This window comes from Drosophila biarmipes, chromosome 3R, assembly GCF_025231255.1.
Source record: "Drosophila biarmipes strain raj3 chromosome 3R, RU_DBia_V1.1, whole genome shotgun sequence".
Taxonomy (NCBI): Eukaryota; Metazoa; Arthropoda; class Insecta; order Diptera; family Drosophilidae; genus Drosophila; species Drosophila biarmipes.
This window is the reverse complement of record NC_066616.1, coordinates 5,733,341-5,760,940: the sequence shown is the minus strand read 5'-3', so window position 1 is coordinate 5,760,940 and position 27,600 is coordinate 5,733,341. Positions and strand designations below refer to the sequence as shown.

The 27,600-nt window shown below is 43.4% G+C and overlaps 8 protein-coding genes across 8 annotated transcripts; 4 read left to right on the top strand and 4 right to left on the bottom strand.

Moving 5' to 3' along the window:
- Positions 1-66: 66 nt before the first annotated feature.
- On the bottom strand, positions 67-1,309 carry LOC108027065 (larval cuticle protein A2B). The gene is made up of 2 exons (XM_017098274.3): positions 1,249-1,309; positions 67-1,192 (listed from the first exon to the last, which is right to left on the bottom strand). The coding sequence occupies exons 1-2, from the start codon at positions 1,258-1,260 to the stop codon at positions 557-559; spliced, it is 648 nt and encodes a 215-aa protein (XP_016953763.3). The 5' UTR covers positions 1,261-1,309; the 3' UTR covers positions 67-556.
- Positions 1,310-3,308: 1,999 nt separating this feature from the next.
- Positions 3,309-4,182, top strand: LOC108027365 (larval cuticle protein A3A). The gene is made up of 2 exons (XM_017098789.3): positions 3,309-3,356; positions 3,425-4,182. The coding sequence occupies exons 1-2, from the start codon at positions 3,345-3,347 to the stop codon at positions 4,106-4,108; spliced, it is 696 nt and encodes a 231-aa protein (XP_016954278.3). The 5' UTR covers positions 3,309-3,344; the 3' UTR covers positions 4,109-4,182.
- Positions 4,183-12,127: 7,945 nt separating this feature from the next.
- Positions 12,128-13,238, top strand: LOC127011564 (cuticle protein 18.6). The gene is made up of 2 exons (XM_050888912.1): positions 12,128-12,204; positions 12,270-13,238. Exons 1-2 carry the CDS (start codon positions 12,193-12,195, stop codon positions 12,918-12,920), a joined length of 663 nt encoding a protein of 220 aa, XP_050744869.1. The 5' UTR covers positions 12,128-12,192; the 3' UTR covers positions 12,921-13,238.
- Positions 13,239-15,416: 2,178 nt separating this feature from the next.
- Positions 15,417-16,214, bottom strand: LOC122819132 (larval cuticle protein A3A). The gene is made up of 2 exons (XM_044095580.2): positions 16,155-16,214; positions 15,417-16,089 (listed from the first exon to the last, which is right to left on the bottom strand). Exons 1-2 carry the CDS (start codon positions 16,164-16,166, stop codon positions 15,454-15,456), a joined length of 648 nt encoding a protein of 215 aa, XP_043951515.1. The 5' UTR covers positions 16,167-16,214; the 3' UTR covers positions 15,417-15,453.
- Positions 16,215-17,203: 989 nt separating this feature from the next.
- On the top strand, positions 17,204-18,085 carry LOC108027020 (larval cuticle protein A2B). The gene is made up of 2 exons (XM_017098215.3): positions 17,204-17,252; positions 17,385-18,085. The coding sequence occupies exons 1-2, from the start codon at positions 17,241-17,243 to the stop codon at positions 18,006-18,008; spliced, it is 636 nt and encodes a 211-aa protein (XP_016953704.2). The 5' UTR covers positions 17,204-17,240; the 3' UTR covers positions 18,009-18,085.
- A 1,143-nt stretch (positions 18,086-19,228) lies between these two features.
- On the top strand, positions 19,229-19,786 carry LOC108027095 (larval cuticle protein A2B). The gene is made up of 2 exons (XM_017098313.2): positions 19,229-19,284; positions 19,349-19,786. The coding sequence occupies exons 1-2, from the start codon at positions 19,273-19,275 to the stop codon at positions 19,784-19,786; spliced, it is 450 nt and encodes a 149-aa protein (XP_016953802.2). The 5' UTR covers positions 19,229-19,272.
- Positions 19,787-21,793: 2,007 nt separating this feature from the next.
- On the bottom strand, positions 21,794-22,639 carry LOC108027071 (larval cuticle protein A2B). The gene is made up of 2 exons (XM_017098285.3): positions 22,582-22,639; positions 21,794-22,439 (listed from the first exon to the last, which is right to left on the bottom strand). The coding sequence occupies exons 1-2, from the start codon at positions 22,591-22,593 to the stop codon at positions 21,876-21,878; spliced, it is 576 nt and encodes a 191-aa protein (XP_016953774.1). The 5' UTR covers positions 22,594-22,639; the 3' UTR covers positions 21,794-21,875.
- A 1,127-nt stretch (positions 22,640-23,766) lies between these two features.
- Positions 23,767-24,462, bottom strand: LOC108027122 (pupal cuticle protein Edg-84A). Its single transcript, XM_017098340.3, has 2 exons — positions 24,403-24,462; positions 23,767-24,338 (listed from the first exon to the last, which is right to left on the bottom strand). Exons 1-2 carry the CDS (start codon positions 24,412-24,414, stop codon positions 23,787-23,789), a joined length of 564 nt encoding a protein of 187 aa, XP_016953829.1. The 5' UTR covers positions 24,415-24,462; the 3' UTR covers positions 23,767-23,786.
- Positions 24,463-27,600: the final 3,138 nt, after the last annotated feature.

The following is a 27,600-nucleotide window of genomic DNA, read 5'->3' as shown; positions in this document are numbered from 1 at the left end:
AAGAATAGTGGCTAAAATTAGAATGGAAAAAGCCGGCTACTGAGGTCCGTTTTGCACAAGCCGAGAATTTCCAACCGGAAGCCGACTGACCACGTGCTGAAACGCAGAATTCCGTATTGCCATAGTTATATCCGTGACATACTTATATAAGCATAAATAATTTACACTTATCCGATTATGATTTATTATTCGCTGATAGGTTTGGTCAATTTCCAGAGCTGAATCGAATCGTAGCGGGTGTAGCAAATTGGTCTCTGAATGGAATGGAACGATTGAAAGAAAAAATCCAATTTGACTTTAAAATCCAAACTTTGGAATTTCAATGTCGCAGCCCAGTTCACTTAATTGACCACACAGCCATTCGAATTGAGCCCTAATGAAGCAAAAATAATTAAATTGTATTTGGATCTTGAATGAATTCAGCCCCAGGCAAAACGTATCCTTAAAGCCGGATACATTTATAGAGTGAAATGAACTTTTTAAATGACAAATATTGGTTTATTTTTAGAGGTCGTTCGTAAAACTATAACAATAAAAGGTTGTGGAATGGCAGTTCTTAGTGGTGGTAGGCAACAGCAGGAGCGGCGTACGAGGTGTAGGCAGCGGGGGCGGCGTAGTGGGCCACTGGAGCCACGGTCTTGACCACGGCAGGAGCAGCATAGTGAGCCACTGGAGCAACGGTCTTGACCACAGCAGGGGCGGCGTAGTGGGCAACGGGGGCCACGGTCTTCACGACGGCAGGGGCGGCGTAGGAGGTGTAGGCAGCGGGGGCGGCGAAGTGGGCGACGGGGGCGGCAACGGTCTTGACGACAGGGGCAACGGCGACGGCCTTGACCAGGGGCTCACGGTTCACCACGGCGTTGAATCCGTTGATGGGGTCGGCGGTGTACTGGACGGTCCTCTTGTAGCCATCGGCGTCGATCAGGGAGTACTCTCCGCGGACCACGTCGCCGTCGCGCTCCTCCACCTGTCCCTTGTTGTCGCCGGTCAGCTTGTCGTCGACTCCGTAGGAGAAGCGGTACTGGGGGTGGGGGTCGTACTCCTCGGCGGCCTTGACCACGACCTTCTGGGCCACGGCAACGGGGGCATGGGCGTAGGTGGCCACCGCGGGGGCAGCATGGTACACTTGGGGAGCGGCGATGGGGGCGTAGCCGGCACTGGCCACGGCGACGAAGGCGAGGGCGAAGACAAACTGGAGGATAAAATCGTTACATATGATCGGGAGTTGATATCCTAATTAGGACCCACCTTGAATGCCATTTTAAAGGTTTGCTTTTGGATTTGAGGGCTGGTTCTTTGCAGAAACGGTGCTGAGGGCTGAATGATGTGGCTCCTGGCCCGGCCAGCGGTTTTATAGCCCGCGCTTGCACTTTCTGCTCAGGTGAGGCAAGGTGGTTACGCTTGGCCTTCTGAATATCATGCTCCAAATTAGCGCGAAGTCACCGCTCTGCGAAGTCAACGTCGCAGGCGGCAGAGACAGCGGCAGAGGGCCCAGAGAGGAGATTGGCGATTGCGAAGTGCAGTCCAATTATTTAGAAAGGATTCGGCGGATTCGGGGGATTTCCCTTCTGCCGGGTGCCCACGTACAAATTGGTCATTGTGAAATGATTGCATCTGCTAATAGCGTTCGGATTAATCGCAGATCTTTAAAGGATGGGATTTGGGATGTGTCTTTAAGCTGGGTGGCCTTGATTCTTGCAGATTGCGTAAAGGGCGAAGTGTCTGATAATTTCGTAATGAGGCAACAATTTTCTATATTCGAACCGAAGAGGAAAATTAACAAAAGTGGATTGAGGTTCTCCGTTAGAGATGTATTACGTAACATACTCCAAATAATATTGTTCGTATTGAAAAGCCTGTTCCAAATTAGTATCTGCTAGATCATTACTTGGAAAGCTTAAGATATTTCTTGTTAAACAAAATACTCAAATTGGTATCAATTTGTAATGTCCTTTGGCTTGGGCTACAAGTTATGAGAAATATAGAAATCTTGATATTTTTAAATAAATCATTTATCTACTTTTATATATCCTTGCAAATGGTATTATGATTTAAATCAGAAGTCTGCAAGGCAGGAGACGTCTCCGTCTCCTCAGCATCACTAGACGATTCGATCTAGACGGACGGACAGACGCATTATATAAGTCGGAACCAGCCGGACCGGACAACTATATCTTGAAGCTCCCATAGGAATATACGAACAAAATTTTTTTTTCAATACTCTTTGGTATTTTCTTAGCATACATCCTCCCACGCTTGGAAATAACATTTTTAAAAATTTTCTAAATTTTGAACTTAATTTTTTTTTAAATCGGACGACTGTATCGCATAGCTGCGACAGTAAATAATATGAAACAAATTATAGCCTCGGTGTCTTTTGACATATTATCATTTTTTTGTATTTTAAAGAAATTTAAACTAATTATAATAAAATTCGGACGACTCCAACATATACATAGCTGTAAAAAAAAACGGTCAAAAAATAATAATATAATTATTAAAAAACTTTTTTTTAAATTATTATTATAAATTAAAATTAAATTATTTAAATTAAATTATTTCTTATATTATTATGTAGTTATCATTTCTTCTAGCTAACTTCCTTTCTTGTTTTAAATATTTTTACCGTAAATGTCTCTCATGAAAAGATAAGCCTAATATTGGTCCCCCTCTAAGTTTTTCTGGTCCTTTCATTCTAATAAAATGTGTATGTAGCAGACTGTTAGAAAAGAATGCTAAGCCAAGGGTCATTCAACCTTCTGCCGAAATAACCGGCACCTTTTCGAAGTTACATAGCATATATGAGATTACGAAACCGTTTCAACAATGATTTTATCTCGAGATTATTATTTCTTAAGAAGCTTAGGAAGAGATCCAACGGTCACAACATGGAAACAATAAAAAAGTATAAAGTATATAGAAAAAATATCAAAAATTAAATCACATTTTATTTTAACCATTATATGCCGATTAATTTAGCCAAGTAATTAGCCACACATTAGGCCGGGCCAAGCCCTTTCGCTATGAAGCCAGCCTTTCGCCGAAGATCTTTCACTCTTTTGGTGCTGGCGGCTTTAGAATCTGTGGCCAAAAGCATTTGCACACCCACAGAGCTTAGCGCCACGAACAGGAAGTACAAGTTATTGCCCGACAACAATCGCAGTCGAGATACATTAAATATCTTTCGCTGTCGAAAATAACGCTCGCTGTCGGCGGATTGGGCCAAAGCAGAGCAGAGCTGGCGGCTTGATTTACTATAAAAGTTGTCGATCGGCCCCAGAAAAGTATCATTCGGAGATCCAGTTCACTTCTGTAAAGAACAACCAATCAGCACTCCCAGCAAAATGGCATTCAAGGTGAGTCCTCCCGACGGAAGTCCGGGATCATAAGTTTTGGATGGAGAACTAACGATTATACCCTCCAGTTCGTCTTCGCCCTCGCCTTCGTCGCCGTGGCCAGCGCCGGCTACGCCCCCATCGCCGCTCCCCAGGTGTACCATGCTGCCCCCGCGGTGGCCACCTACGCCCATGCCCCCGTTGCCGTGGCCCAGAAGGTCGTGGTCAAGGCCGCAGAGGAGTACGACCCCCACCCCAAGTACCGCTTCTCCTACGGAGTCGACGACAAGCTGACCGGCGACAACAAGGGACAGGTGGAGGAGCGCGACGGCGACGTGGTCCGCGGAGAGTACTCCCTGATCGACGCCGATGGCTACAAGAGGACCGTCCAGTACACCGCCGACCCCATCAACGGATTCAACGCCGTGGTGAACCGTGAGCCCCTGGTCAAGGCCGTCGCCGTTGCCCCTGTCGTCAAGACCGTTGCCGCCCCCGTCGCCCACTACGCCGCCCCCGCTGCCTACACCTCCTACGCCGCCCCTGCCGTCGTGAAGACCGTGGCCCCCGTTGCCCACTACGCCGCCCCTGCTGTGGTCAAGACCGTTGCTCCAGTGGCTCACTATGCTGCTCCTGCCGTGGTCAAGACCGTGGCTCCAGTGGCCCACTACGCCGCTCCCGCTGCCTATGCCACCTACGCTGCCCCCGCCCACTACGCCGCCCCTGCTGCCGCCTACACCTCGTACTCGGCTCCCGCGGTCGCCTACCACCACTAAGAAGCCCGGCTGAAATCGACGTTGTACATAGAATTGTTGGCTTTATTATTACTGTACATTTATTTATTGACAGCACCAATAAAAAAATGCATACACGTATGTAGACATATATCATAAAAAAAAGCGAAAAGAGTGTTTTGGGAAGCTTTTCAGAGGTAAATTCCTGGCAAAGGACTCGCAGAGGTCGTTCACATCGTCCTGGGTTAGCATTATTTATGTGCTTGTTTTCATAACGAGTTCTGGCTTTTTTATGCGAAAAAGTTCACAGACATCATAGGAGCAGTCCTTGCCCGAGTCCTTGCTGCAGTCTTAGAGCAATGCAATTCCTGCGGTGCTTTTGGTGGTGCAGTCTGGTTTTTTGTACGGCGATCCTTTAAGGAGGCTGCGAGGGCAACGAACTGCGTTGGCCTGCTTGGTGATTATGATTGCGATACCCAAACGGATCCTGATCCCTCTGTCTGTCTGAAGGGGCAGACAAATTCCTGGGCTTTGTGTCGGGCATTTTCATTTGAATGGAAGGACTCGTCCTCGTCTACCGCAACGCGAAGAGAATCCCTTTGTTGTTGATGTTTGTAATATAAAACGGAAATTATGGGGTCATGACTTTACTTGCCGGGTGATAAATGGTCTTACAACTCATCGGGGAGCTGTTTCGGACGTTTTCTAGTTCGGGGCTGAATGTTCCCACAGCTTTCATAGGATCTTCAGGGGGAGCTAGACAGCTCGCACCTGTTGTTTTTTCTAAAGAACAAATCTGGGTTCTGAACCGAGGGCTCTGGAGGGGCTCTTCAAGGTCAGTCTCTGAGTGCAATCTCAGCTAGCCAACTGCTTCCTTCGTTATCACCCTTTTTCGAAGCCAAAGTAGGACTAATCAAGTGGAAGATTTCTGATTTCGGGTGCTTCTCGACGTCGATACGCAGCCAAACCCTTCTCAACTTCACCATCGTCATTATCATCCAAAAAGCAGCGAACAACAATGCAAACTGACAATGCAACCGGACAAAAACAGAAAGCACAAGCCGGGGAAAACAAAGAGAACAGGGAAAAAATCCAGAAACAAGCCCGATGAAGTGAGTTTAAGGATCGTCAAACCTCAACAGGGGTAAACAGGCTTTCGATCCCGGGCTTTCGTATAAATAGGGTGCGAGGGCTCCTGGCTGGCTCATTCAGTGTTTTGTGTTGAGTCCGAGAGGTTCGGGACCAGGAGCAGCTTGCGATCGCGCCCAGGGGTCACTCAGACCAAGAAACCATCAAAAACCCACATTTGGATACCTTTCTTCGGGATTTAGGATGCTAGCAGACACCTAAATGGCAGATACGTTAGGGTAATTATGTAGAATGTTACAGAAGTATGGCGATTTCTTCGCATACTTTTTTAAAATTTAATGTTTTTGTAACAGAAGTTTATAACCCACTTGTTAATTTCTAAAGATTTCAAAATAAACTCTTTAATTAGTGTAGAAATTAGATAGAATTCCATACTAATACTATCAGTTTTTTGCAGATTTTCTTTTCTGTATCGGCCCTGCTGCTACTCTGAATAACAACCAAAAATGATCAGGATTTTGTTTCAACCTTCCAAATCAACACCTAGTTGTTCATGATGACAGCCCGGATCCACCCACGAAAACACAGCTAGGGCTCAATCGGGGCTTGCACCTGGTCAGAACACCTATTGGCGCTCATCACGGAACATTGAATCGTTGGAAGGCCGCACAACACCGCCCTCAGCCATCCACCACCCATCCATCCATCACCCACCAAACGTCGTCTCGGCCCTTTGGACAAAATTTACATTTGAGTTTAAGTTTAGGTGTAAACAATAAACAAAAAACAACAATAGGCTACCAAAAAAAGCGAAAAATCCAATCAAGTGTTTGTATTCTGTGGGTTTTTGTCTGCTGGTCGCCAACGAATTATCCGTAATTGATCTGATTATGGGGACGTTGGACAAGAACCCTTCCACAAGCTTGTACAAGTGCCAACAGTTTATTGAACTGGAGTATGTTGTCTGCCAAAAGGTTCTTGCCTGGTAACTTTGGTAATTCATCAACAAATCTCTTCGTTGTCTTCTCGAATGCCACAACATAATTCTGTGTAAATTGTATAATTACGTGTTTCAAAACCAATTCTCCACCACTCCCTCAGTTGAAAGTTCGTACGTAACCCTCCTTGACTTTTCCTCAGCAGAGTGGTCTTAAAAATAGTCCACCGAATGTTCCCAAATATTTCATTATTCTCCTACCAGAAAGGCCGCAGAGCGAACAATAACTTATGTGTACCAAGGTCAGGCCCGGCAGCAGAGCCTATAAACTATATGTGAGCCGATTGCCACCAGATATCCAGCAAACAGTCAGCAGATTTTAGAGGTGGAAGCGCAGGTGCTGCTGATGGCGCGGTGGCTACTGCCAAAATGAGACACGAAGAAAATGGTAAGTGAACTGGTTTCTGTGCAAGTTTAATTGGCATTATTCGAGTCGCCGGCTGGACAGCGTTTACTTCGCACTGTAATCCCCGTAAACTATTTCCAGCTTAACCCGTGGTAAATTGCGCTCGCCGATGATTAAGCCAAACAAATGTCGGTGCTCGAGCGCTCAAGTGCTCGAGAGTTCCCTCCGAAATTAAGCAAACTAAATTGTAATTAACAGACGTTTTCTCAACAGTTGTCCAATAGAGACAATGTATTCGAGTTAGCCGGCCGTTGACGGTCAGCGGGCTTCCGAAGCGATTACTTTTATTATTTTCAATACAAATTCGTTCCGTTGGAATTTTATAATTTTTAGCTCAACGCAGCATTGACCTCACAGCTGCAGTCGTGCCTGGTCAGGGGTGTTGACCAGGTGGAGTGGAGTCTGCTAATTAAATTAATCCAACTTGACGGCTACCTCCCCTTCACCGGTCTAGGCCATCCCTCGGGGGATACGGATCCTGCTGCGGGCGGACATTTTCAAACATTATTTGGGTTTTAGCCGGCACTCGACATCGACACCCGGACACCCAACAGCTCAACCAATTTCCAGCAAGCACTCGGCCCGGTGATCAATCTTAAATTTTCACCGCTTCTGTCAGAAATGTGCGTAGTCGACGACATGGGACGACATCGGCATCATGTGGCTTAGTTGTCCTGGTCCGGCACCTCTCTCCAAATACCTTAAAACGTTGACAGGCAAAACCCAAAATGCTGGTTGACGAATGAGACCGAGGCGGGTGAGTTTTCTCTGGGGAAAGCTGCGAAAATGCCGTCTGCCTGCACCCGAAAGACTCCTTAAATGAACCATGAATGGCGGCACTTTTCCTAATAAAATAAAATATGTTCTAGCTTCCCATTAATTTACGTTAATGGCAAAGATCCGGTGGACGTATACGTAAGCGTTCGTGCCTTTAAATAGATTCCTCTAGCTGATATTGAATATAGTTATTTTCCTTCTGTTATTGCAATTGTAAACAGTCGCTTCGCCACGTATCTTCATCTCCACCACACTCTTGGCTGAGTAAAGGGTATTTGATAGGCATCGACCAGAGCGATTTCTCTTGCTTTTGTATAATTATCAGAATCTCAAGCCGAGTCGATCTAGCCATCTCCGTCTGTCCATCTGTTCGTCCCGTATGAACGCTGAGATCTCGGAAACTATAAATGGTGCATAATCTTTACGACCCCTTACCTCGTTAAAAGGTGTTTTTGTTAAAATAGCTGGTAGGTGGCGGCTTACAATACCGCTTTGCTGCTTATATGTACATCTCCATTTCCCTTTTGGGCTCTAAATCTGAGTAACGGATATCTGATAGTCGAGGAACTCGACTATAGAATACTTCCTTGTTTTCTGTAGATTACATATTTAAAGAGTAAATTGTACATCAAAAGTGTTTAAACCCATGTGTACTTGAGTTGTTACCAAAGCCAGTTTGCTTAAAATTAGTCCACAATTTGAGTTTCTGTTTTTTTAAACTTAAAATTATGACAAAGCATAGAAAAATAATTTTTTTAAGATCCTTTTCAAAATGAAAGAAAATTAACTTGGGCAAGCCGAAGCTTGTATACCCTTGCAGTTAAAAGAAATAATATATGTTAGTAACGCTATGTACAATTTTTAAAAATTGTTACTAGCTTCAGTGATATTAAACAAATTTCTTGATATAAATATTCCATAATTTCTCTGACCGTTTCCTTGACAGTAATATGTTCTGATCGTTCTAGGCTGCTACATGATATAGTCGTCCGATTTTGATCAAATTCACAACTAATTAGAAATTAACTAACTAAAATTTATATTTCCAAGCGTAGGAGGTTTATGTTGAGACGCACAAAGGATAAATTTTAAATATATTTTTGGAATATTTCTATGGGAGCTATAAGATATAGTTCAACGATCCTGCTGGTTCCGACTTATACGAGTATACTAACTGGAAAAGAAAAAGACTTCTGGCATATGGACGGATGGACAGACGGACATGGCTAGATTGACTCGTCTAGAGAGCTGAACAAAAATATATATACTTAATGTGGGCGGAAACGTCTCCTTCACTCCGTTGCAAACCTCTGACTGAAATCATAATGCCCTCTGCAAGGGTAAATATCCGAACAGCAAGTTATGGAGCGTGATTAGTAAACATGGAATCGCATATGATCTTCGTAACTTTTATCTAGTATTATCAATAGACATTCAAAATAATCTTAGGAGAACATTGAGAATTTGAAGACTTACAGCTGTTGCGAAGAACTAGAATGAATTTGTTTATAAAATTTAAAACCTTGTATTATTCAAAATACATTTCACCCCATTCCAGTCCTCGAAACATGCAAAACAGTCCTCTGCTGTTCTTTAGCCATACTTAATCGAATTAAATAGATTTCCCTGAAGTGGTTTTTTAAGGTTTGGGAACATTCAGAAGTCACACGGAACCATGCGAGTACTGTGGATGCGGAACGATAAGCACCGAATCTTTGGCAAATGGTTAGATCTTTAAAAAAACAAGAAAGGAAATTAACTGCGGCAAGCCGAAATTTATATAGCCTTGTAGGTTTAAGAAATAATCAACTTTAGTATCACCATGTAACTTTTTTAAGAATTGTTGCTGACTTCGTTGATATTGAATAAAAATTATTTCATTCTTATTTTTAGACTTTTATTAAATTGTATTCGAAATTCTTAAAAATATAAGAAATGTTATTTCCAAGCTAAGAAGGTTATATGTAAATAGGAAAGGAAGTTAACTTCGGTAAGCCGAAGTTTATATACCCTTGCAGTTGTAAAAAATAATCAATAATTTTATTAAATTGAACTCGAACTTCTTACAAATATAAAAATTTATATTCACAATATTATAAGATAATATGTTAAAAAGCCCCAAAGCTATAATTTGTTTCATATTATTTCCCATCAATTATCCGATCGCTCATATAATTGCTATAGTCGATATAGTCGTCCGATTTTAATAAAATTTAATTCGAAATTCAGAACTAATAATAAAATGTTATTTTTAAGCTAATAAAGTTATATGTTAAAAAACACCAAAGATAAAATTTTCATTTCATGTTTTCCGACTTATTTTCCGATCGTTTCTATGGCAACTATATGATATAGTCATATAGCCGATTTTGATAAAATTTTATTCGAAATTCAAAACACAATAAAAAATGTTATTTCCAAGCGTAGGAGGTTATATGTTAAAAAACACCGAAGATATAATTTTTCAATATTATTTTACCACTAATTTTCCGATTGTTCCTATTGTTCCTAAATTTAATTCGAAATTCAGAATTAATTTAAAAATGTTATAACCAAGCTTAGGATACATGTTAAAAAACACCGAAGATATACTTTTTTTTTTAATTTATTCCCCGATAATTCCTATGGGAGCTATAGTTGTCCGATCCGGCTGGTTCCGACTTATATACTACCTGCAATAGAAAGAAGACTTTTGGAAAAGTTTCAGCCCGATAGCTTTAAAACTGAGAGACTAGTTTGCGTAGAAACGGAGGGACAGACGGGCGGACAGACGGACATGGCTCGATCGACTCGTCTAGTGACGCTGATCATGAATATATAAACTTTATGGGGTCAGAAACGTCTCCTTCACTGCGTTGCAAACTTCTGACTGAAATCATTATACCCTCTGCAAGGGTATAAAAATTGTAAAAATCGAAAAACCCACTCTTGGTCGTTTGCTAAACACAAGCGTAAATATATTACTGGTAATAATCTGATATTATATCAAATATCAAAGTCTACTACATCAAGCATTCTTTTCAAATCTATTTCAGACGCTAAGACTGTCACTCTGTCCAATTTGGGGGCCCAACAATGGGAATAAAGTTTGCATATCGGGGGTGACACTTTTTGACACTGCCAAAGTGAATTCTGTTACACCACAGTAAACCAACTTTATTTCTTAAAACAAAACTTAGAGCAGGATGATGCCATGACTTTCAGATCTGTAACACGGCACAACTTTAAACCAAATAAACTAAATACATGTTTGATATAGCAACAAAAAATCTATTGAATCTGCTAAATAAATAATGAATTTTGTGAATTGTAGAATTTTTTTGGAAACAACTTATTTTGTGGGGAAAATGGCTTCCGGATGGCGTTTCTTATTGTATCTAACGGATCTTAGTTACCGGCTTTTTCCCTTCCAATTTAAGCACCTAATTCAATTCGTATTCCTATGATGACTGGATGGAATAGAAGTGAACAGGAACTGGTTTGACTTGCGGCCAGACGTACGTCAGACGAGATATGATCGTTCTTATAATCTCTAGTCTCATTGTTTGATTGTCGGGTAATGAGCTCGGACCTCTTGCACAACAATCGGAGTACAAAATATGTTAATTAAAACGTTTGATTGAAAGTGAAATGAAAATAAACTAAAATTAATTGATGTGAATTGAAATCGAAAATGAGTGGAGCATTGGATTTGCCTTAAGCGGTCATTGATTCTTGATTTTGTTAAACACATTATTCCATTGGGCTAGTTCTTTTTTAGGATAAGGTCTTATTTTACTATCTTAATTAAACAGTTTTTATACAAATTCCTGCTAGTCTCTTTTGTTTATTTAGGTACTTGTTTAGGCACTTATTTATACTGATTTGATTAGCTTGAAAAACCGTCATTAAACCACTAAAATTAACTTGACCGAAGATTGATTTGTGTTTTGATTCTCAAGACAATACATTTCAGGTATCAATTAAAATTTATAATTTGAAACACACCCTTTCTTGAGTATTTGTTTAGACCATTTTACTGCTTTCCCTACTTTGACAACGACCTTCAAATGAAATTCTTTCGTTACCAGCCCCCGCTCAACATTTTGTTACATCACTTGGCCGCCGGTTGAGTCACTTTCCTGCCCGTTTCGGCTGCGACCATGATTGAGCACTTACCAATGCCGCAATTATAGCTGTAAGCCTGAGAGCAAAAAGCTTCGACCTGAAAGCTCAAACGTTACTTGTCCATTTATCCATGTGAGGTGATCAGGCATCTTTTTTGGGTCATTTACCGCGGGGAGGATGGAGGAGGGGGTGTGTCTCCAGCCGTATTTCTCTATTTTTACCAAATGTATGCGCTTGTGTCAAGTGCAATGCTGTTCATCGATCAAGCGGCGATTTATTGGGTTACTTACATGACTTGAGTGTGCCCAAAAATCTCGAGCCCCCAATCTCCCAGTCCCCTCATCCCCAAAAGGTTGATCCGCGGCGAGTTGCTCGCTTAAGTCTTTTGTTTGTAACGACTCTGGCTGCTTTGTCCGCTTATTCGCCGGTCGTCTCCCATTCATAACAATAGCGAAATGGGTGTGACTCGTGGGTGCAAATCTTTTTGGGTAAATCTACCGGTCGGCGGAGAGGGAGGCATGCAAATGAATTACGATCGAAGTGATTTCTGTAAGCCACCGAGTTGAAAAGTGAAAGAAAGGCCGGCGGAGAGACAATGGGCCGGAGATGTGAGGCCAACGAAAATTTCGTCTATAAATACAAATGCAGCGGCGGTTCAATTATTATTCAAACCACGTACTCCGCAGAAGGAGGACACAGTCTCGCTTCTTTCGCTCTGCAATTCGCCCACCAACCTCAAACGCTCGCCAAATGGCTTTCAAGGTAAACCGAGGCTGATGTAATTCGCACCTTGGCAACAGACTATAGTTTTTTCGTTACCTTTACAGCTGATTGCTCTGGTCTCCTGCCTGGCAGCCGCATCCGCTGGACTCATCCAGGTGGAGCAGCACGAGCAACAGCCCCAGCTGTACCAGGCCCACCAGCCGCAGCATGTGGTCTACCAGAAGCAGCACGAGGTCCATCCCCACGGGCACGAGGTGTACCCCGACGATCCTCATCCCAAGTACAACTTCGCCTACGACGTGCAGGACGCCCTCTCCGGGGATTCAAAGAGCCAGGTGGAGTCCAGGGACGGGGATGTGGTGCAGGGAGAGTACTCCCTGGACGACGCCGATGGCTTCCGCCGCACGGTGAAGTACACCGCCGACTCCGTCAACGGATTCAATGCCGTGGTGCACCGCGAGCCCCTGGCCCATGTGCACAAGGTGGTGGCTGCCGCTCCCGTCCAATATCACCACGCCCCAGCCGCCCCCGCTGCCGTGATCAAGAGCTACTCCGCCCCTGCTCCCGCCTACGTGGCTCCCACCTACGCCGCCCCTGCCTACACTGCCCCTGCCTACTCCGCACCTAGCTACACCACCCACCAGGCCGAGCAGCCCCAGGAGCAGGATCACCAGCAGCACCACTACGCCAGCTACGAGTCCTCCGCCCACTCTCAGGCAGCCCACGAGGGTCATGAGTACTACCACCACCAGTAAGGGGCTTCAAGCCGCAGATCACCCGACAGGCGAAAGTATTATCCCGCTCCCATCCCATTAAGAGAACTCATTTAGCCCATTAACGTAGTTGTGTTGCTTAGTTTTAATGTGAATGTAAATATTTTTTAATACATTTTCGAAATATGTATGTGAACAAGAGATTTTCATGACCTTTCAGGAAACGTACCCCATCAGGCAAAAAAATATTTAAAACAGAATCACTAAGTTTAACAATCTGAACCTGCACCAAATACAGCCGAGGATTTCCTTAAGTATCTTTCGTTGGTTGATTGAAATTAAATATCTCCAGATCTTTTCTTTAAACTCATTAAGTTTTTTAATTTAGTAAAATAAATACAGTGAAAAATATTTTTATTTAAAAAAAATTGTTAAAAATACAAAGTTTCTCATTAATATTTTTCAGCATTGATATACAGATTTAGCTACAGCCTTCGAAGCTTAGCCTGTGGAATGCCAAGGCCGAGGCAATGCCATATAAAAGATACAAATACTCCAATTAATGGTTCGCAATATGCCATATCAAAAGCCCCCAGGCCAACCTGATTAGGAATGTATTCATATCAACCCTTGTTCTTCTGAGATTACAGTCTTCAACAAAACTAAAAAAATCTTCAAAAAAATAAAAAGTGCGTACAAAGAAAACAATTGGCATTAATTTTATGAAGTGTGAGATTTACATTTTAAGCAATTGGCTAGTATTTCCCGATTGGTCATGATAAGCGTGAGCAATTTAATGCGAATATTTGCCCGTGCTCGATTTTCGCACTTCAGTGGAGAGAGGTAATCGAGACCGGTTTTCGGGCTTGCCAAAATATCCGGTAGCAACAATCGCACTTTTTGCAATTTTAATGCCGCACACAAATTGAATCTCAAATTACTTGGGACATATCTGCTGCTATCAAGTCCGGCCACTATATACGTATAGGCTCTGGTGCTGACTCGGGCCCGAAATATGTGTGTCCAATTGCCGGCAAGAAATAATTTGCTCCACATTTCCCACACAAAGGTCTATCGCAACCAAATTAGCCAGACCTCTTGGCCTTTCGCTCCTCTTTGTGGCCAGCTGGGTTGTTCGGCTGGGGCTTGGCTTTGGCAACGGTTGAGTGCTGGCACTGGGGGATAATAATGGACAGCCTCGGCACTGTCCAATGCCCACCTTGGAGCACTTTGAAATCACAAAATCGGGTATCTTTTTAAAACGCCCGAGATTCGATTTCTACATTCAATGAAAAATGTAGCTTAATTAGGAACAAGCCGATAAAACTTAAATGTTTCGCAGAGAACAATTGTGTATTTTAAAGAAATTTTTAATGTGAGTTCGTTTAATCAGCTTTTTTCCTTACGTTATTAAATTTGCGGTGATCGTTATTCATAACAAGGAAGAACGCCATAGTCGACTATCAGATACCCGTTACTCAGCTTGAAATGCAAAATGAAAATGGAGATATATAAGCAGCAAAGAAATATTATAAAGCGCCACCTACAAGATATAATTTCGTTTATGTTGTATGGGCGTTAGAGTGGGCGTGGCAAACATTTTTTAGGTCAATCGAAAGGCTTTAATAAGTCAAATACATTTTAGCAAAATAAAATTTTCTAGCGTCATAAAATCTGTAGGCGCTTCAGGTTTTCGCGTATTGTCGGCGTTGGAGTGGGCGTGGCACCCCGCTAAAACAAACTTGCGTTACGTAGGAAGCCCACGAGTCTGCATGCCCAGTCTGAAATTGTAGCTCTTATAGTTTCCGAGATCTCAGCTAGATCGACTCGGCCAGTGATCCTGAACAAGATTATATATACTTTATGGGGTCGGGTATAAAAAGTAATATGTTTAATACATCTAAATCATGATATCAAGCCATTAAACAATGTATAGCAACTTGTTTTTGTGAGTTACTCTCAGCCTCACATCAGTTAAATATCCACAGCATGTATTTATATAGCAATTAATCTAATAAAGTTATCTATAACGATTGCTAATTTCGTTAGCCAGTGGATGTTTTCCTCCATTCGGCTTTAATACATTTTTACGGTACAAATAAGTGCCCAATCATGGCCTACAACGAAATGGAAAGTAAACTGATATCTGATATCAGAGGGGTGACTCTGATAAGATATGTAATAATATATTTGAAAGAATTGTGTATATATATTACTTTTTCAAAAACAAAAAAATATGTTTTCAAAAACCTCATTATTAAAATGCAAATAAAGGAGTAAAAAAAAGTAATCTCTGATACTTTTGCAACTAGACAAACCTGCTGATAATGGTATCCGTAAAAAATAAATGCATCTAAAAGAATAGTTAATTGATATGCATATTGCCGTATAATTATATTTCCGTTTTGCACTTCTGTTTAAATAATTAATAAATTCGATTTCGATGACTTGGATTCATGACACCCCATCCCTTTTTGAGGATAACAAAATCTCACGGAACTTTTTATAAAAATATGTGTGTATTTGTAGGACGCGTTCGTAAAACTATAACAAAAAAGGGCAGTGTGGGCAGTTCTTAGTGGTGGTAGGCGACAGCGGGGGCGGCGTAGGAGGTGTAGGCAGCGGGGGCGGCGTAGTGGGCCACTGGAGCCACGGTCTTGACCACGGCAGGAGCAGCATAGTGAGCCACTGGAGCAACGGTCTTGACCACAGCAGGGGCGGCGTAGTGGGCAACGGGGGCCACGGTCTTCACGACGGCAGGGGCGGCGTAGGAGGTGTAGGCAGCGGGGGCGGCGTAGTGGGCGACGGGGGCGGCTACGGTCTTGACGACAGGGGCAACGGCGACGGACTTGACCAGGGGCTCACGGTTCACCACGGCGTTGAATCCGTTGATGGGGTCGGCGGTGTACTGGACGGTCCTCTTGAAACCATCGGAATCGATCAGGGAGTACTCTCCGCGGACCACGTCGCCATCGCGCTCCTCCACCTGGCTCTTGGAGTCTCCAGAGAGGGCGTCCTGGACATCGTAAGCGTACTTGTACTGAGGATGGGGGTCGTACTCCTCGGCGGCCTTGGCCAGAACGGGCTGGGCGTGGGCCACGGCAACCGGGGCATGGGCGTAGGTGGCCACGGCGGGGGCGGCGTGGTACACCTGCTGGACGGGAAGAACTCCGGCGCTGGCGGCGGCGATCAGGGCGAAAAGGGCGACGAACTGCAAGAGGGATTGGACGGATTAGGATCTGGGGTCTATAGTGGGGCTAAATCCTCGGGGCCAACCTTGAATGCCATGTTTAGAGGTTTGGTTTGCTGGCTGCTGCTGCTGCTGGTTGGTGGAAGGCGAAGTGAACTGTGAGGGCTACTGGCCCAGCACTCCCCTTATATACAAAGATGGAGCAATTTCTTGAGCTGCTGCTGCTGCCGTCGAATCGGCGAAGTTGCTTTGGCCGGCTGACCACGCTCTTGGCGTAATTAGTGCAATTCATTTAAGCTAAATGTGTGTGGAGAGGGGAAAAGAGTAGCATTGAAGCCGTGCTCAATCTTTGTATCTTTGTGTTTTGTCATCAAAATAAGTCAATTTATCCAAGAGATACGAGCGCGTGCGCATTGGCACAACCATTGGCCTAAACGGAAAGCTTCACGAAATAGTTAATTAACTAGTAAATGAGTCATTTAAAAAGGAATTTATTTATAAGAATTTGTTTAAAGGATTTCCAAAAAGCATTCAAGCTTAAACTATAATTCTGAATTTATTCGAGCCCATATTATTTATTATTTTAAGAGAATACAATTTTGATAACTTTAAAATGTACTTGGAGGGTGTTTATTTTAATTAAGTTCGATTCTAGACTTTGATAATTCTATATTGCTTGTAATGCTTTACTAGGTAACCAACCTAGCACCCTTACCATTTTGGACTTTGACTATTTTGCCTTTGACATAATTTTAATAATTTAGTTTAATGTACATTTTGAATTATTTCGTTTAATTTTTCAAGTTATATTGCGGTATTGCATTTGTTAGTATCGTTATTACAGTAACTAAAACTAAATATTGAAATAAATACGTTCACTGAAATATCTTAAGCTTCTTGGAAAATGGTAATTAAAATTAGCCTGGCGTAATCAATTAAGTGCAGCTGGCTACTTCAAACGGGCACTTTCAAATTGACAGAACTGAAGAAGGTGCGTGACAATTTTTTCAAGCCACCATCGGCGCTCGAGGTGATGCGCCAAAAATGAATTCCAATTAGGTGTCATCAATGTCACCAAGTGGCGTATAAAATCCAATGGCCCACACTGGGTCAGACATTCAGTGTTTGGCTTTAGCCCAAGACAGCAGTTAATCAAATTAAACCAACCAACAATGGCAGCTAAGGTTTGTATTTCACACCTGAGGATAAGCGTTCCAGAGGATTACCAGTGCACTTCCACACTAAAAAATAAATACAAAATTTTGTTCGATAATATTCTTATCCTGAAATTTGCAAATGTGTAATCTGTCCAACAGATCGTTATCGCTTTGGCTCTGTTCGCCGTGGCCCATGGTGCCGTCCTGAGGACCGCTGCTCCTGTGGCAGTGGCTCCTGCTCCGGTTCCAGTTTTGGCCAAGACCGTCGAGCTGGAGGAGGTGGACCCGCACCCCCAGTACTCGTACAGCTACGACGTGCAGGACACTCTTTCCGGCGACAACAAGGGCCACGTGGAGGAGCGCGACGGAGACATTGTCCGCGGAGAGTACTCCCTGATCGACGCCGACGGCTTCAAGCGCACCGTGACCTACACCGCCGACCCCGTCAACGGATTCAACGCCGTCGTCCGTCGTGAACCAATTGCCGCCGTCGTGGCCGCCGAACCGCTGGTGAAGGTCGCTGCTCCTGCTCCGCTGGTTAAGGCTGTGGCCCCCGTCGCCCCCGTTGCGCCCGTGGCCGTGGCTGCCCCTACTCCCATTGTCCGCGCCGCTCCTGTGGCCGTCTCTGCTCCCCTGATCAAGTCAGCTCCTCTGGCAGTTGCCACCCCCTTCGTCCGCTCTGCTCCCCTCGCGGACGCTGCTCCCGCCCCTGTCCTGCATACCGCTGCCTATGCCACGCCCCTGCGCTACACCGCCCCCACATACACCATCGCCAACTTGTAATTACTCCCGACGTGACCGTTGTTTATCTTATCTGTTGTTTTGTTTCTATGATAATAAAATGTGATTTGTTATGTTAACTTTAAATGTGTTTTGTTTCGGCTCAGAGTTCTAATTTAGTTATTTTTGCTATTAAGCACTTAGAACCTTATTGGGTTAATAAATGTGGTTTACTTTTGCATTTTATTCTTAAAAAATTTTTAAAAAATTTTATACAAAAATATTGTGCACATCAAAATTTTTCTAGTTTAAGGGCTTAAAACAAAGTGATTCTAAATACTCTACAAAACGAATAGAACACCTTAATAATATTGTATCAAGGTAATATTAACAGCTGGGACCACAAAGGAAATAAAACATTTTCATAAATAAGCTATAAACCTATTTTAATCAAATGACTTGGGTTCTATACTTTGTTTTATATAATTTGTTTGATATCCTGTATATTATTTGGAAATAGAATCTGAACTTTTATTATAAAGCTATTTAATACAACCATTCCTGAGTGTTTTCCTTTTACCTTTTGTAAACAACTTGTTTCTTGAATTATCTTTTGTGATTAATGTTAATTTTTTATGAATTCTTTGAAGTTTGCTTGGGTTATCTAGGTAAGTGAAGTTTTGAAGTCTGAGAGTATTTTTAAATATTTATTCCATTGAATACTTAGTTTTTTTCTAGACCGAGAGTAAACCTCAGAAGATTATTATTTCCTCTCTGTACGTACCCATTACTTTTTAAAGGGCTACTTTCTTGACATTTAATCAGAGGAGGTCAGTTTCCGCTCTGTGTTATCATAAGCTCTCTGGTCCCCGTTGGTAACATGATACACCACTCAAGGCAGAATAGTGAAAGCAGTTTATTTGCGATTAACCTGCAGAGGGTCATACATGTACCAGATACCTGTAGAAATCCGAGGGTCTCTCCTATGACACTAAGCCGCACCACATTTGCATGTCTCTGCGGGTTGCATAAACGTATCTTTGGCCTACGGCGTGGGCAGTTGTAATTGCCCCTTTCCAGTCGATAAATTAATAAGGTAAATAGCGTAGCAATAACAGTGGAATGAATGTAAAAAGGTAAAAAGTGACAAAAATGATTTGCCCAGCAGCGAATTCATAAATTTCAATTCGTTATTCGCATTTTGCTTTTCGCACTTTTTCAGTGGGTATAAAAAGCAGTGCTCGTGGTCCAGTAAATCATTCCACATCTTCTCTGTCTTCGCAGCAGTTTACGGATAACCAACCAGCCCACTTCCAAACCCAGAGCCATGGCCTTCAAGGTGAGCGATCCCAAAAGGACACTCTTATCCCTTCCACAACTGATCCTTTTCCCCCGGCTTTCAGTTCTTCGCTGCCCTCGCCCTCGTTTCGGCTGTCTCTGCCGGAGTCCTTCCCGTCCAGCAGGTGTACCACGCCGCCCCCGCCGTGGCCACCTACGCCCATGCTCCGGTTGCCGTGGGCCACGCCCAGCCTGTGCTGACCAAGGCCACCGAGGAGTACGACCCCCATCCCCAGTACAAGTTCGCCTACGATGTGCAGGACGCCCTCTCCGGCGACTCCAAGAGCCAGGTGGAGGAGCGCGATGGCGACGTGGTCCATGGCGAGTACTCCCTGATCGATGCCGATGGCTTCAAGCGCATCGTGCAGTACACCTCCGACCCGGTCAACGGATTCAACGCCGTCGTCAACCGCGTGCCCCTGGACCATGTGAAGACCGTGGTGAAGACCGTGGCTCCCGTTGCGGCTGCCCCGATTCCAGTGGCCTACCACCAGCACCACTAAGGATCCAACTGTCTCATTTGTGGAATCTGTTGTAGATCAATAAATTGTTGAATATTTGTAAGCCCAAGGAAAACCGAATGCGTTTTGCTTAAGGCTGAGGGGTTCAGTTGGACTTTAAAGTGATCTTTTTATGGATCATAATCATTCTAACCCACGAGTTAATAAGCAACGGAGGGAGTTTCCCTAATCACACCCAATAAACGTCAATGTAAGTGCTTATTCGGCATTACCTTGGCTCTTCCTAAAGCCCTCTCAAGCATGTGCACTTTTGTAATCAATTTTCTGACGGTAATAAGTCATTATGGGCCCCAAATTGATCAGGCGTTCGCGTCCGACCCATTTTACACCAATCAACGAAAATTGGGGTAGACATCCGATCGGAAAGAAAACGCATCGATCGGAACATTTCAATAAAACCATCTGCGTCGAAGGCTTATTGAATTTAATGCATGTAATGCGCTGCGCTCTTGAAAACCAGTTAAGGTCACTTGCGTTGCAGCTTTGGCGTGGCCAGAAACCTTTCGCCAACTCTTTCGACTTTTTGGGCCTGCTTGAGAATGATTTACGCGACATTGTTGGGGCCCGAATCGGTTCTCCTTATCTGACCGACCGCCTTTCCAACGCGGACAAGTGCAAATATGCCAAGGTACTTTAAAGGGGACATTGGACAACCGACGGCGGACAGCGGACAACGGACAACGAACGGCGAGGGTTAAGGTCAAAGTCAGGCGGCATTGTTAATTACCGTTGGAGCGAACGGACTTGGCTGCCCATTTTCACTTCCATTCCCATGTTTAGCATGTCAGTACCCCGGCTAAGAGATCCACGCAGTTCAGATTTAATGCCAATGCGCATGCGCAGCCCACGGCGAGGCCCATAAAGTTAACCAGGCGAATTACAACCATGCTCGTGTCGCATTGAAAACCAGACCAGACTTAAGGCCCAGTTTACACCGGCCCCATGAATGAGTAAACGGCTTTCGGCTGTTGGGGCTTCCCTCTTTAAATTTATATTCGCTGAAACAACTTTACGGACCTTACAGTGCCCGGTGTAAACGCTTCTGGCATTGCCTCCGCCGATCTGTCGCACATTTTGTGCGTTCTCGGACGTGTTGGACCGCGGATTCGCTGTCCAATTATGCGACATTACTTCATTGTTGGCTTTTTGTGACAGTAAGTGCTGTTTTGTCGGTAGCGGTCGCCTTAACATGCGTTCTTTCTTTTGAGCCGGCCTTGAACACGGTCGTGCGAGAGTGAAAGTGCCCGTTACTTTCGGTTTCAACCATCCAGAAGTTAAATAATTGTATAATACTTTAACCTTTTTCTAAAACGCTTCCTGCAAAAGCAGCCAGAGCACTACAAATTCCAGGGATTGCCTTCACATGAAGGAAAACAGTAACATACATGAAGGAAATTATATTGAAAAAACCTCTTTAATATTTTATGAGATCATAAAAGTTGTTACATCATCATAACATAGTAGTAGATGAACTTAAAAATTTTGGGATATTTTGTGGCAGTATTGAAAATTAAAATCTAATTTCTAAATCTAATTTAACTTATTCAAATTTATCGCTAGACAGTCTTAGTATTAATTTGAAATATTGCAATTTAGTTATAAAATACCTTAGCAACGGTCAACAATAAAGGTAATTGGTAAATGCCTTTTTAAAAAAAGATATAGATATTTAAAACAACAATCTATAGTTTACAAAATAATGTGCATTGTACAAATTAATATAAAACTTCGAACTTCACATGACGGCGAGAAAACGAATCCTATATAAATACAATCACCTGCATTACTTTCGTATATTTTTTAAGGATGAGTCAACCTACAACTGAGGTTGAAAGCAAATTAAAACCTCAAGCCGAGAATATCTCATTAGATTAATTTAGCAGCTTTTACTATCTGATCTGTTGCAAATGCATTCTATTCCATGATATATCCGTGTCCCAACACTCAAACACAGTTAATAGCCCGCCCAAACAAAGAAACCATCTTGAGTTCCATTCAATAAGATCACATCCTTTTATTCAATAACAACTAACGGCAATTATCGGGTCGTGGTGGCCTATTCAGCAGCTCTTCAATAGGCGTACGAGATAAGAGGCGAAGCGAACTGGGTCTTGACGATGGCGGGTCCAGCGGCGACCACGGGAGCGGCCTTGACGACGGGCGCAGGGGCGGCGTAGGCGAGGGGAGCGGGGGCGGCGGCGTAGGCCAGGGGAGCGGGGGCAGCGGCATAGGCGGCGGTCAGGGGGGCGGCACGGACCACTGGGGCGGCGACGGCGGCACGGACAACTGGCGCCGGGGCAGCCACGACGGCAGCGGGAGCGGCGGCGACGGCGGCCACCAGGGGCTCACGGCGCACCACGGCGTTGAATCCGTTGATGGGGTCGGCGGTGTAGTCCACAATGCGGCGGTAGCCGTCGGCGTCGTTCAGCGAGTACTGGCCCTGGACAACGTCGCCCTCGCGGGTCTCCACCTGGGTCTTCGAGTCGCCGGAGATAGCGTCCTTGACGTCGTAGCCGTAGGTGTACTGGGGATGGGGGTCGTACTCCTCCACCTGGGCCACGGCGGCCAGGGGCGCTGCGGCGGGAATGATGCCAGCGCTGGCCACGGCGATGCAGGCGGCGAAGAGGATGGTGAACTGCAATTGTCCGGAAGAGGTGGTGTGATTAGTTCTATAATTTTAATCCGATAAAGATACAGTGCAGCTTCACTACATTTCAATTGATTGTCATTGTCACTCAAGTATCACTTTCTTGCACACTCTAGAACTCGATCCTTACTTTGAATGCCATTTTTGCTTGGGTTGGGTTGGGTTGCTCTAGATACCGAAATTGGTGGTGAACTGATTTGAACAGCGTCCAACTGGGGCTTTTATACCGCCTCGATGGCACTCAGCCCGGTTTCGATGTCAGCGGCGTGCACTTGCGTCACAAGGCAACGTCGACCATATCAAAATGCGAAACGCTCAAGACTAGAAGCGGTCGCTGCTGGAGCGGCGGGGCAGGGCGTCAGGGGCCTTCACTTGAGGTAGGACGGCGGTGGGCGGCCCGCTGCCAAGGCTAGGCGGTGACAAAGCCTCGGCGAGCATAATGCCTTCTTGATTGAATTGGATTTGAGTGGGCAGCCCGCCGAATTAATATTGGCCTCAGAAGTCGCATACCGAATACGTGCACTGCGGCTACCCCTGCCCCAGAAAAACCCCCACCCACCCCCAAATCGATCCGGCAATAATGATGATCGGCTGGCATTTGTTTGCGCTTTCGAAAAATACTCGCTAATGGCAGCCATATCGTATGCAGCGCATGCGCAAATGCATAACAACGGTTTTTCAAATCGACTCTGCACTTGCAAGCTCACCCATACCGATTTCCGATTCCCATTCCAGTCCCAATCCCCTCCTGGCCACCAACTTTGAGTGTGGCCAGTAAGTACCTCACCCCACCGACGACCTTAGACGGTTATTTTCGGCGGCTGTCGCTCCAGTTGAACGCTAATTGGATTTCAAGCTTAACTTTGGTGCGACACCTCACTTCCGAATGCCCCCCGAAAGCGAGCTGGGATTGCGGATGCTTTGGCGGTATTCTTAAAGTGTGGAATAAGCATGACACGACATACTATGTTCTTATATGCATGTTTCTCTGGGATTACTTAAAATTAGCTACTGAGAGACAGAATTTGGATTTTTAAAATGCAAGACCAGCTTAATACATTATTTGTTGTAAAATAAACAAGTTTTTCTATTGATATATAGAAAGTGGGATCAATTTAACGATTCCCTTTGAAGCACTGATCGATTAGACAAAAACCTCTGTAAAACAGTCTAACCTTTTCTTAAATGTCCTATTTATTTAATATTTCTCTTAATAAGCGTTCCTTCCTCAATAGTATAATGTTTTGGAGACTTCCCACTTTGAAATAAACAGCAGATACAACATTTATCTAAAGTATTTATTCAGGCATAGTTTAACGTAATCGAGTACCCAACCTAGAACACATAGGAAATGGCATGGGGGTGGTGGGCATGGTGCAGGGAGGTCTTCAGCAGGGGCACGTGGGAAACGTATGAATGAGCAGGAGCTGAGTGGTGCACCACGTGGGTCACCGGCGCATGGTGGATCACTGGGGCATACGATCGATGCACTACGGCCGAGGCCTGGGAAAGAGGCTTCAGAGGTGGTAACTTCTTCAGAGGCTGATACTGAACTTTGGGGGCCACAGCCGGAGCCTTTGGCTTCAGTACCACCGCGGCGCTCGAAAGTGGCTCTCGGCGCACCACCGCATTGAAACCACGGACATCGTCGGCGGTGTATTCCACAGTGCGTCTGTATCCGTCGGCATCATTGACGGAGTAGTGTCCTTGGACCACGTCTCCATCCCGGGACTCCGATTGGGACTTTACATCTCCGGTCTCTGCATCCTGAACGTCGTAGTTGAAGGAGTAGTGCGGATGGGGATCAAAGGTGGCGTCGCTTCCGGACGACTTTTCGGGAAGTAACCCAGCTTGAGCCAGGCCTAATAGAGCCACAAGGAAGACAATCTGCGGGTGGTCGAATGATATACGATCAGGTTCACCTGAAGAGGTACATCACGTTTAAGCTTACTTGATTGAACATGATGATTGAAGCTTCAGAATCAGGTAGATGTTGAGGTTTGCTCCTGTCGGTAGCTGATTTTACACAAGCTTACTTCGGCCTGTCCATCGGCTTTTATAGGCGACACTCTGCTGGTTGACCCAATGCCACACTGCCCTGCATCTGCTTCTCCTTCTGCATCTGGATGTTGACAAGGTCATCGCGGGGACCTCCGGTCCGGTCTCTTTCTAGACCGCCTAATTGGCGATGAGATGCCGATCCCCAGCAAGTTAATCAGGCCTTCGACAGGTTTTCAGACTTACCTTCGGGGTATTGGGTCCTTCCATAATGTTGCGCTGTCATTTCGAAAAAAAAAAAATTATTTACATTATTTATTTTGTAATTTATTTTGCAATATATAAATAATGACTCTGAAAAAATAAATTATATTAAATAGGCAATAATTTCATCAAGCTGTAACATTTTTAAAACTATGTTACATTGCGTACCGTGCAATGGTGTATCTTCCGATCATACCTATCAAAATAACTATTTTATAATGTAACCTCTAAAAAGAAACAACACATTGGAGAGCTCTCTTCAAAATATATATCATTATCTCGCAATTGTTAATGCAATAAAACTGGTAAATCAAACACGCCGAAAAGTATGCAATTGTATTTATCGAAAAAACTTGAACAACAGAGGGTGCTTAATTGGAACAAAAACGTTTTTGTTTACCTCATTTTGAATATTTATGATACATAACGTTTTATTAATTAAGTGCGAATATTAAAAAATATGTATATTATTTTAGTATTTATTATTGATTTAAAAAACGTAAATTGTGAGATATTTTCTGTATTATTATTCAAAACTTATATAAATAGGCAGCAAAATACAAAATTTCCGAAAATTTATTAGCTGACTGCCCAGTTACTGCACACAGATACATGTTGTACCGCGCAATATTCTAGAGTATTTTGATTTTCGATAATAATAGTTTTGGAAGAACTATTTTACTCTCACCATAAGTCTTTTCCAAACCCGAATCCGGCTTTTCCCCGAAGCCTGTCAATAAACAATGATAGCCGACGCCCAAGCATTACTTATATCTTCCCGTTTAGCTGCTCTGTACAAAAGTTCTATTTCGCAAAGGACACAAGGGTAGAATGTGGTTCTGGGTGGAATATTTGTGTGGTATAGAAGGTCTTCTCCGATTGGTTCGTTCAGCTCGAAGCGGATAAGACCGTGTGCAGCCGGTTGTCTCGCTTCAACTTTATCCGATTCAAAAATGAACGGCTCTCCTGATCCGGAGGATTTGGTTTATGCCGGCTGGCTTTATTATCTTGTCCGAGGGCGTTTTTGCATAATTTTGCATCTTAAACAGTCAAGGTCATTCATAAGTTCTTCGGCAATGACTAAATTGTTTTAGTCCGTGAGATTTGAAGACATTAAAGTGAAGTGAGTTGTCAGAAAGTGTACAACTCAAATTATCGAATAGGCAAAGCGAATACAAATATAACTTTAAATTTACTTAAAAAGTTTGAAAACAGTACGGGTTTTAAGCTTTATTATTATAAAGGCTTCATTTAATTTTCAGTTGCACTCACAAATTTAATTTGTATTATACCATGTATTTTTCTACGCGTGAACAAAGTTTTACGCAAAGTTTAAAAAATACCTTTTATTTAAGCTAATTCGCTACCGGTGAAAAATAAAATCGGTTGCACTAACATTTTTTACACAGAGGGTTTTGTTATTTTTCACACAATAAGGAAGATATTTGTTTAACTATTGCAATGAAAGGTATTTTAATGTTTATTTTTCCAATGAACTTACATTTTTTTATGCTACAATTTCTTCAAGTGTTGAAATAAAAAAAAATTTGTTTGGGTAAGTAATGTTTTCCTTAATTTTTATGATTTTTTACAACAATTTAAGTCAGAATACAAAGCAGATATTTGGACCTGTAATCTACGGGTCAGTTTTTGTCAGATTTAAACAAACAGTAAATCTAAAAAATCATTTATTTTAATATTTAAATATATTTTCTTGTCCTGAAATCCATCATTAAATAAATGAAGCGAAGTGTTTTTTGCTGAAGTATAAGACAGCTAAAAACTTGTTGCTGACCCGAAGTCACGTACTTATGTATGTAAATTGAGGATTTTTTATAAAAACTCTGGAAAAATGAGGCGTCGATAATTAGAGGTATCAATCAAGAAAGTACTGCACGAGATCCCCGCAAAGAGTTTTTGGAATTAGCCGAAAAATGGACATGTGATGAATTCAGAAACTAATTGGGTAAGGAAGCTTAAAATCCTATTCATAAAGGTAATGAGCTTGCCTGGTCTGTTCCAAATTCAATTAAAGAGGCGACGTACCAGTTAGCACAACTCTTGGCCAACATGCAACAGGCATCAGTCGCCGTCTCAGCAGAGCCTGATAAGTACTTTCGATTAATTAATCATTACAGAAGCGAACAAAACGCCACAGTCAAAAGCTGCACAAAACCGAAAGCCCAAAAAAACGAAACAAAAAAATGGCACAAATATCGATTTACCAAAAATTACAAAGGAAACCCAAAAAGTACCGCCAAGTTTGGTTCTTGGAGCGGTGACAGTCGGCGCCGGGCAATCCATCAATTTGGTTGCAGTGCCAATTACGCCAGTTACTCGTCACGTCACGTCTCGAACACCGGCGGACAACGGACACTGGACTACGGACACCGAAAGCCGGACAGATACGGGCTGCCGTGGGGAGCCACCGAAAATGTGTAACAAAAATCGACTCGAATCAACTTAAATCGAACGACGGGAGTTCAGGTTTTTGGAGTTTCGGAGCTATAGCAGCGGCGCCCCCATCATTTTGGCGTCAGCTTTTGGTCAGCCGATCTAGCCCATAAATCTTACTTCCGACGCGTTTCATGGCGCTAAACAGACGTTAATGGAGCGACTTTTAAATCCCCCGAAAGTCATAAGGTGCATCAAGCACTTGACTAGACATTCGAATGTACTTATAGGAAGGGTGTGGAAAGGGACTTTAGTGTTAATCGTTATGATTATCTTTACAGATACGCCTCAAAGTACAATTTAATTGAAGGAGGGTATAATTAAGAAACAACTCTTGTGGGTAGTGATCACCATAAATTTAAAATGAATGAACTCTGGGAAATCGCAGGAGAAATATAATATTTTAGGTAAATAACTTGGCTATATAAGGAAT